This window comes from Amphibalanus amphitrite, unplaced genomic scaffold, assembly GCF_019059575.1.
Source record: "Amphibalanus amphitrite isolate SeventyFive unplaced genomic scaffold, NRLGWU_Aamphi_draft 000163F_arrow, whole genome shotgun sequence".
Classification (NCBI taxonomy): Eukaryota; Metazoa; Arthropoda; class Thecostraca; order Balanomorpha; family Balanidae; genus Amphibalanus; species Amphibalanus amphitrite.
Window position 1 is genome coordinate 770,665 of NW_024881658.1, and position 10,356 is coordinate 781,020.

At 50.0% G+C, this 10,356-nt stretch overlaps 1 protein-coding gene across 26 annotated transcripts; it reads left to right on the top strand.

Annotated features, from left to right (window-relative positions):
- The first annotated feature begins 110 nt into the window (after positions 1-110).
- LOC122383438 (CUGBP Elav-like family member 5) lies at positions 111-8,517 on the top strand. Of its 26 annotated transcripts, none has more exons than XM_043369840.1 (3): positions 139-259; positions 5,427-5,491; positions 5,739-8,517. In XM_043369840.1, exon 3 carries the CDS (start codon positions 5,789-5,791, stop codon positions 7,370-7,372), a length of 1,584 nt encoding a protein of 527 aa, XP_043225775.1. In that variant the 5' UTR covers positions 139-259; positions 5,427-5,491; positions 5,739-5,788; the 3' UTR covers positions 7,373-8,517. The 26 variants fall into 26 exon arrangements, with proteins under 26 accessions (XP_043225774.1, XP_043225775.1, XP_043225776.1 ...); XM_043369847.1 differs by lacking the exon at positions 139-259 and adding an exon at positions 4,072-4,111 and having other exon boundaries at positions 5,433-5,491; XM_043369850.1 differs by lacking the exon at positions 139-259 and adding an exon at positions 4,098-4,127.
- Positions 8,518-10,356: the final 1,839 nt, after the last annotated feature.

Consider the following 10,356-nt stretch of genomic DNA (forward strand, 5'->3'; position numbering starts at 1 on the left):
CGCATAGAACAGCGCGCTAACAGTGAAATACGTCATTATTTTGCTATATGCTCGACGGATGCACATGCGGTCTTGATTGGGTCTTGATTGACGCCGGTCTTAGACGCCATCTTTGGGTTGATTGTTGGAACTTGGAACTTAGAGTAGTGTTACTGAAGTGTTTTCTGGTGTTTTTTTATTTAATTTAGATTTTAGTCAAGGCTTCTTCGTTCATTGGGATCCGAGCATTGCTACTGAAGGACTAAAGAGGACCTGCCTGGTAAGCAGTTTGGTAAATGTCAAGATCAGATGAGATGAAGTCCTAAGAAGATTTCAAGCAAATTTCAAGGATAATTTTTCATAATCGTACATTATTTGACATTCATCCTAAAATGATCTCGCAAATAAAAGGAAAAAACAATCAAATCTGAGGGCTGTTCACGGGCACAGCCTCCCGCCCACTGCGTCGACCTACATCAGAGGGGTGTTCACGGGCACCGCACACTGCTGCGTGCGGTGTGTGCGGTGCGTCCAGCAGGCGTGGGGGTAGGGGATGGGTAGGCGGCTCTGATGTCACGGCTGCATGCGGTGGACGAAAAGAAAAAAACATAATCAAACCTGACCTAACCTTACCTACTTACCTATAACCTACCAACCTACAACCTACAAACCTACCCTAACCTAACCTAACCTACAAACCTACCTACCTACAACCTAAAACCTACAAACCTACAACCTAACCTAACCTAAAACCTAAAATTTATGCTGTTTCATATTTGTATCAACAGCGCCGCAATTGTAGTTAGGACCTAAACTTGACATATACCGGGACGCAGTGGGTGGAGCTTGGAGGCTGTGTGCGGTCCGACCGCACACAGGGCCCGTGAACAGCCCTCAGCCTTCTGTCACCGCACAGGGCCTTGGTAACAACTGGATTTCCATTACGTCATGGGTGATGATGTCACACCACGGGTGACGTTTCACTGCTGCTGCTGCTGTCCACGGAGGGCAGCGTTTGTGAGTGGAAAACAGTAGCAACATTGTAAATGAAGGCAGTATTGGCGCTTATGCTACATATGAAATTTATAACAACATAAAAAAAAATTGATATTAGTGAATGTTTATTTTTGTTACTTTTCATAAACCCTCCATTTCAGGGTCTGCATGCAAAATTTCTGTTATTTTAGAGTCAAGCTATTGTACTAAGGGATTTATTTTGGCAATTTAGTCATTTGTTAGGTTATAAGGCTGCAGAAACTTTCAGTTGAGGTTGGTATCCACTATCCAGTTGCAGCTATAATTAATTGTGTCATATTTTGTATCATTTTCTGAACATGTAAACACCTACCTATATGAATTCAAATTTTGTGATTGTAGAAAAGCAGTTACCCTCACATTGCAGCGGGGATTAGAACAATTAACCACACTTGTTATACAAAAAGCCTGTTTGCCATCAATTTTGGGAATCCAAATTGGGTATTGGTCAGGTAGATGTAGCACAAGCTGCCCGATGCACGAGAATGGGTCTTTCTAACCAAACCTTACCTAACCTGACCTACAACCTACAGCCTTAAACCTAAAATTTACAACCTACGACCTAGTCCTACGGTATGGCATATCACAACAGCTTGTGCTACGTCTGCTACCATGACCCAACTTTGTGCCAATTCATACCAACTTGGGATGACAGTCACTGCAGATGTGTGCTGACCATGCAGGTCTTTGTTACAATTGCAATTCTATTGTGTTACAGGTTCGGCGTTCTACAGCTGCGACCCGCCATGGCTGGGCCACCGCGGCGGCATCACCTTCAGGGTGGACCTGCCCGTGGCCACCCGCCGGTCGGACCCGCCTGCAGTCCGCAGGGAAGCTGCCCTGCGAGCCATTGCAGAGCTCCCGCACCCGGACGTCACTATCTGGTCGGACGGCTCGGCTCGCGGCGGACGGAACAGGGCGGCGCAGGCGCTGATCCAGTTCCACCACCTCAACAGAGAAGAGACCGTGCGCGCTCCTGCAGGGGCGGTCTGCTCCAGCCTAAGAGCAGAACTGACCGCCATGCGCGAGGCGTTCGCGGCTGTGGCCGGCCTGGAGGACGGGGAGTTGGCATCGACCAAGTCGGTCCGCCTCCTCACCGACTCAAGGTCTGGGCTCCAACTACTCGGCCGCGGCCCAGCTAACCAGACCATGGCCCTGGCCGCCGAGGTGTGGAGGCTGCTGAGTGCTGAGCACCCTCGCCGAGAACGGCACCGAGACGGTGCTCCAGTGGGTGCCAGGCCATGCCGGGCTGGACGGCAACGAAACCGCCGACCGCCTGGCTGGCGAGGCCACGGCGGGCGACCAAGACAGCGCACCGATCGACCTGTCGAGTGCGCGAGCCGCCGTCACGCGCCATGTCCGGGAGCTGTCGCGACAGAGGGCAACCGCTGCCCACCCGCACCCGGACCCCACGCCTGGCCACGACTCCCTGGCGCGCTGGGGTCGGTGACGCTGTCCCAGCTGAGGACCGGCACATCACCGCTGACCCGTGACACGCTCCACAAGATTGGCCCGGAAGCCGACGACGAATGCCCCGCGTGCGGGGAGCCCGACAGCGCGGCGCACCTACTGACCGATTGTCCGGCCTATGAGGCGGCCCGCCGCCGCCGCTCGGGTGCCGACCCTCGCCTGGTCGACGTCCTCGGCGGCCCGGCGACGAAGGTCGTCACCTTCATCGAGGATGTTGGGCGGACCGAGCCGCCGCTCGACCCGCCTGCGCCGCCGCCCCCCTGAGCGGGTTGGCGATGGGATGCAGAAGAAGAAGAAGAAGCAACTGCCAGCGCGCCACGGCGGCGAAGCCGAGTTCCGCCGCTGGACCGCCCGCGCAATGGCCAGCACAGACAAGAAACAACCGAATCACAACACCTACAATTACGTTATTGTTATGGTATTGACATTGTTACAATTAACCCTGCTCTTTCGAGCGTGGATGCACGCTAAAATTGTCGCATAATTCCATGCAGCTTCCACCCTTCTGCAATACAAAGTTTGAATACAAAGTAGTCTTACAATAGGTTTAGAACTTATGTGCAGATTGTCGATGCTGGTTGACTTGATGATTGGAATTGTGTTTATCTGTTTTATCTGTTTTGACTTAAATATATGGCCATGGACTATGGCCTACCTTGGGAAGTGTCTATGATTTCAACAAAACATTTTTCATCAGGATACGCTGCAGGGTACATAGTACATACGTAGTGAAAATTTTGGGCATGTATGGGTGCGCATGTGGAGATGTAGACTGCGAATGAGACGGACTACGACGGTTTTTGAACCAATTAAATCTGATTGACAACATAATGTAGGACTAAAAACTGACTGTCAGAAGAATATTCACAGAATATTCACTTCACCCGGTACAACGAAAAGGGAAAGTCAGGGAACAGGGGCAGGGTACATCTCGAAGATCAATCAAATTGCAGGTGCCGATTGGTTATGGATCATCGTAGCTCAATGTACTGCCTTGTGCTGCTTTATTGATTGAAATTGCATCCAGCTTGTATTGAAAGAAGTCATTATGGAAGATTTTAAAAAGGTTCTTGAATAATTTAAATACTTTGAATTTATATTTCTGCAGAATTATATACCCGTATCATTCTTTTAATGTCAATATTTGTATATTTTCTAGCATTTAAGGAAATAGTGGCCTCAAGTTTTTAGAAAATATCTGATTTTGCTCTCTGGGCCACTGCAGATCCCTAAAAAGTTAGGAGCCGTCTTCATTATTTAATGTATAAAACCAAATAAATTATCACTGCTCAAAAGTGGAAGAAATGACAAATGAAAAAAAGTTTTCCTACAGCGTTGCAATCCAGATTTCAAGATAGTGATGGGCGCACTAGAAAGCAAGTAAAAGTACTCCACAAGGTAAAAGTAAGGAACAAGAATATCCTTATACTGTTTCAGAATTCGGTAACAAACATTTTTTGTGTGTTTTAAATACCCGGACAAATCGATTCCAGAATCAGTCTTGATGATATTATATGGTTTTTGTATGGTGTTGGTGGTACTCGAATGACCAAAGTCAGTACATGTCCATCACCTTTCGATATTTCCGTGGTGCTCGCTCCCATTTCATAGCTGCTCACGGTGTTTTGTGCGGACGTCATATGGTGCTGCTCCACTAGCGCCACCATACGGCGTCAGCTGGCGAATTATCCAGTTAATACCAGAGCCCACCGCACACCTGGGGTGGAGATCTGTCAAAATGTCAGGGGGGGGGGGGGTCCAGGCCAGGCAGATGGAGGCGGGCTGGATGCAGTACCATTGACTTACATAGCAGTAATTCGTTTTCAGGGGGGTCCTGACCCCCCGACCCCCCGAAGATCTCCAGTCTCCACCTCTGCCGCACACAGCAACCGCTGTGGCCGGCCTAACCTAACCTAACCCATCCCCTACCCCCATACCTGCTGCACACACCACACACACCGCACTCAGCAGTTTGAGGTGCCCGTGAACACCCCTCTGACCTAACCTTACTTACCTACAACCTACCAACCGGCAACCTACAAGTCAACCTATGGCATTACAATTAGTACTAGTGGAGCAGACGTCACAAAGGTTTTCCAACCAAGGAGAGTCACTAAGTTTGTAGGTTGTAGGTTAAAAAAAGCTTGGTCATGCTATTTGTAAAGTTTCATAATTATTAGTGTTTGTCTCATAACGATTATTCCCATTTTTATGCTACATATCAGCAGTGATTTTAAATTTTCATTGATTTTGTGACAAGCTTCAGTGATTATAAACCATTCTCAACGACTTTTGATGTAATTTTTTGTCTCTCTGTATAGCATGTCAATGTTGTCTCATGTCTGAGTTGTGTCGGGTGGCTTTAAATGATGAACTTTGGTACGGTGGTACCTACCAAATAATTTAACAAAAAAACAAAAATCAAAGTAGGATAGTCAAGCCTTGCATGACCTAATTGGGAGTTAATAAGGTTGTGTCTCATGGTGTCTCGACATGCTTTGACCTGTTATTATGTGGCTGAAGGTAGGGCAACAGGCTGTGAGTGTGGGCTTGATATTGATGTGTTTCACTGAATAGGTAGCTATTGGGGTGCCATATTGTATTGCATCACAAAAATGCTATCAGTGCAGTATTTTCTATCCAGACTAGGCTGACTGGCTGAGGGTGATAATTGTGCTTGTTGTTAATTTTTAAGTGGTGAAATAGCTGGTTCAAATTCAAATCCCACTGGGCAAAGCTTGGTCTGCACATGACCAGACCTAACCTAGCCTCAATCAAACATTTAGTTTGTAATTACTAGGTTGGCATAAGTGGCTACTGGTTAAGTATTTCAGTACTAATTATTGGCGAGTCACTGACTCAACTGAGCCTTAACACATCCAACCCCTGAAAAAATGAATTAATCTTAACATAAATTTCTATCACCTTTTTCTTATTGAAAGTTGCAGGATCAGGTAATGCCTAGATTTACTGAATACTGACACTGATATTGTGAAAATCTGACATGGTGAGTATTGATGAATTGGTAGTGACCTTGTCTTATCTTAGGTGATTGGTTTCTCAAGTTTCAGATCTATAGCCCAAATGTTTTGTTGGGTGTCCACTTTTTTAGCATGAATGGACTAACCTTTGGTTCCCAGTGAGCTGTTGAGAGTCAAGATCTAACCTTTGAAACGTCAATAGTGTCACATTTGAGTATATTAGCCTGTGCTAACCTCACATTGTATGGAGCTTAATGCACTGTCTTCTTTCAGACCCTCTTACGCTTGTAGCTCACAAGCTACTATTTCCCTGTGGCCTAAGCATGAGTACCGAAGCAGGAGACACAAAGAGCTGGGATGGCCAGCCACCAGAAGCTGATTCAGAAGCAAAGCCACCTGTGGCCATGACTGGCGTTGTGGCGAGCGGCGACAGTGGCCCCAGTGCCAATGGCGACAGCGCGGCCAAACGAATCAACCTCGGCCATCCAGATCCCGACTCGATGAAAATGTTTGCTGGTCAGATCCCACGCCACATGGAGGAGCCGGAACTGCGCAAGGTGTTCGAGGAGTTCGGGCCGGTGTATGAGCTGAGCATTCTCAAGGATCGCGCCACGGGCGGCAGCCGCGGCTGCTGTTTCGTCACCTTTATGAAGCGCAAGGACGCGCTGGAGGCCCAGAACAAGCTGCATGGCGTTAGGGTTCTGCCGACCATGCACAACCCGGTGCAGATGAAGCCGGCAGACGTAGAGCCGCGCAGCGAGCGGAAACTCTTCGTCGGCATGATAGGAAAGGAGACCGGCGACGAGACGGTGCGATCCATGTTCATGTCGTACGGTCCGATCGAGGAATGCACTGTGCTGCGCGACGCGCAGAAGAACAGCAAGGGCTGCGCGTTTGTCACGTTCATGTCGCGGAAGAACGCGATCGCGGCCATCCGCGGTCTGCACCACTCGCGCACCATGGACGGCTGCTCGGCGCCGCTGGTGGTCAAGTTCGCGGAGGCCCAGCGGGACAAGAATGCTGGCGGCGGGATGAGCCGGTTCGGCACTCAGATCGGCGGCGCCAACCGAACGCCGCTCGGTACCGGTTACAGCGGCGGGTACGGCACCGGCTTCGGCAACGCCGCCGGCGGGTGGGGTAATCAGCAGCAGCAGGTGCAGCAGCAGCAGAGCATGAACCAGCCGCCGCCCAACATGAACAACCCGCTGTTCAACAACCCGCAGGCGGTGAACCTGCTTCAGCAGCTCAGCAACGCGGCCAGCGCGCTCTCGGCTCTCGCTGGTGGAGTCAACCAGTTCGGAATGGCTCCTCAGGGCAACCAGCAGGGCGGCTTCAACAATCAGCAGAATCAGAACAACCCGGCCAACGCTCTGGCCATGATGCTGCAGGCCGCTGGAAACCTGAATCAAGTGGTAGGGAATCAGCAGCAGGGTGGCCAACAGTACCCGCAGGCTCAGCAGCCGACGAACACCGCGGGCAGCTTCAACACCACAAACGCAGCCGTCAACAACACCGCCACCGGCACCGGCTTCGGGCAGCCGCCTCCGATCGGCGGCGCCGGCGCGCAGTCTCTGCCGCTGGCGCAGCCGGCCAACACCAACACACCGTTCGGCCGCCAGGTGGAGGGCCCCGAGGGATGCAACCTGTTCGTCTACCACCTGCCCGAGGAGTTCACTGACAGCGACCTCGCCAACATGTTCTCGCCGTTTGGTAACGTCATCTCGGCCAAGGTGTTTCTCGACAAAGAGACCAACCAGTCGAAGGGCTTTGGCTTTGTCTCCTATGACAACCCATCCAGCGCGGAGACGGCCATCCAGGGCATGAACAGCTTCCTGATTGGCACCAAGCGGCTGAAGGTGCAGCCGAAGCGCTCCACCGTCACCAAGGACCTGGCCAAGCCGTACTAGGTGGCAGGTGCGACCATACGTGCGGGGATCACCAGCAGACTACTCCTGGGGTGGTCGCCTGCTTCCAGGTCCTGTCTCAGGCACTTTGGCAGAGGAATGTACCATTGGCAAACATGTCTGTTCTCGCCAGGAATTGATAGAAATGGGTGCCCGAGCATTGGCTTGGCTGTGCCCAAAGCGGAACGAGCTACCTTGCCGCCTGAGGCTGTGGTGCGGTTGACAGGATCCTCGGGATTTCTGTGTACAAAACACTGCACACTGTGACGTTGGGGGAGAGTGTGTATAGCGGACAGTAACACCGAATGGGGAGCGTTCCACAGAGCGCTGCAATTCTTAGCTGTGGTGGGTCGTGCACTGGACTTTATACTGAATTGTGCTTTTGTATATCTCTTCAGCGATCGATTACGGCACGGACAACACATTTATTCCAGACTACTTTCGTGTCGTGTCTTACACGGTGCATATTTCATACAAAAGTGACCCTACCCTAAATCATTTCGCTTGAGATAAGTCAACCACTTATCTCTTAGCTTAGGGTTTGTTCGAAAGTCGAGATGTAACGATCGCTTTGTGTTCTGTCTGACGCTGTAAGTGCCGCGCTGTCAGCTTTGTCCACCATGGATGTGCGCTATGTCCGACGAAGAATCGCACTCGTTTCGTACGTGTGAAACGCATCGAATGTCCGTTAAACCTTGCCGCGGTCCTGTGCCGGTGCTTCTCATTTCGGTCGTCCTGTCCGGGTTAACGGTGTGATGTTTCATTTGTCTGAACTATTTCGGCGTCTCTGTTAAATATGGTCTTACTCTTCGCCGATCGTGTTCTGAAGCACATGGTATCCTTGGACTCCATATGTATCACCCTTGAGTCTAATATGCACTGTCATGAAGTTATGTGCGTGCGTCTATTAAGGCTACCATGCTACACATAATCCCCATGCATCCATTGTCTGCGCTATCGGTGTCAGTGTTGAAAACCTTCGGTCATATGTACACGAGAAGTGGCTTGATTTTATTTCGCTGTTCCGTGAATGTACGCAAAACTTGCACGTGTCGCTGTCAAAGATGTCACAAAGTCTTGTGTATCTTGTCCAGGAGAACCCAAATCGGTGTGTCCATGTAACTTTGCGAATACATGTAGCGGGCTGATGTGCGCTGTCTGTGAGCTGTGAAGTCCGGAAATGGGTGCAGTCGATTGTGGAAGCCGGGCTGAATGGTCAGTCACATGTCAGTCTGCAGTCACATACAGTCACGTACAGTCACATGTGGAGTCTACATGTTTCTGAGCTCCTCAGTCGAGGTCGTCGTGAGCGACCTGGAAGTCGTGATGTCCACGAGCCGGTCCACGTCTTGGGTCGCGGTGAAAAGTCCTGACGTTTAGAGCAGTGACAACTGAGTGACGATCGTTGACTGGAAGCCTGGGGCGCTCCCTTGGCTGTGCAGTGTGCACGGTTGTCGGTCCACGTCTAGAGATGGGAACTCCCTGAGGTGGCGGTTCTGTCCAAACTCCTAGCGGCTGTCGATAACAAAGCACAGAGCCAGGTGACGACCAGTTCAACAAGTTAATGCCCTGAGGTTTCGCTGTGGTTGGCGTGTTTTCAGGTTGTGAAGGTATGTAAGTCATTATGATTCTGTCCAAAGGTGACCAGCTGAATGTCCACGGGGCAGTGTATGTCCAATGCAAGACGGCAAGTTGATGTAAAGGCAATGAGTCGGACTATGTATGCAAGTAAAGTAAGGTTTTAAATCGCTTTAGATGTGTGTTGTGGCCGGTGAAAGTCCAAGGTCAGTCCATAGTCTAAGATGTCCTACCACATATTCCTTTCGTGAGGTTCACAGAAAGCATGTCGAATGTCCATGAAGTTCGAACTCTACGAGACCTGTGGACGAAGCGCGTAAGTCTACGTATTCTGTCTTTTGTCCGTCCAGATGCACGTTCTTTCAGTCTCGTGGCAGTGAATGTCTGAGGTCAGTCAAATTGTGCACTCGACCGGCAGTCACGATGGCAAGTCCGATCGGCTCCTTGAAGGCCGGTGGCTTTGTGGGCCAGACTCTCGTACCTCTGCTTCTCAGTCTATGTACTGTGTCTCTGTCCAAGTCCAAGAGAGTCACGAGCCAGTGCTGTGGGTCCTGCAGTGAAGTTCAGAGTCGGTGAGGTCGTCCAGTCCAGTCCGAAAGCTCCCAAAGGTACGTGATGTTGAGTGTTTCCAGTTTTTGAGTCCAGGAAACTCTTTTCAGGAGATGTGATTATGCGGGCGCATCCCGTGAGCTCGGCGGTGGTGTGTGCTCTAAAGGAACAGAACAGTCGACGTAAGTATGAAAGTGGTTCCCGACAGGCTTCGCTGTGGAATATCGATTTTGGGAAGCTGGTAAATTATCACCACGAACTTTATTGGCTAATCACCATGAACTGAATTAGTGGATCGGGGAGTGCGGTACTCATCTCTTGTATTGCTGAGATAAATTGGTGCTCATTGATTCATATACCTTCTCCCATATAGGAGAGAAGAGGCGTTTTTGGCCACTTTCCCAGTTTCTTACGTGTATAAAGAAAACCGTGGCGTGCGCGCCGCGAAACTTGTTATAGCCTGTGTCACCAATTTTGCATCATCTCTATGAGGTTTTTAACCGTAGGTCACATGTGATGGTCAGGTCACCAGGTCAAGTTGAGTAACTATGCATCTAAAAAACTTTGCTTTCCTGTCATTGCTACTGCTTATCTCCTAGTTAGAACTTTGAAGCTCGAAGAATTGCATGAGGGTGTTAATGCTGTTTTAAACAAACGTGTAAAAGCCTCGAGATATTTACACAAACATGGCCATTCTGTCCATATGCAATTGATAGAGTGCAGCTGATGGCTAGCGGTCACTCAAAAGGTAAATTCTGAAAGAGCTTATAGCCGGCGGTCTGTTGCTTTTTACCGCGTCCCAGCCTTTTTAGTTTTCGAGATAATAGGGTGTTGCCAAATACGCCCTCCTCCCCCCCCCC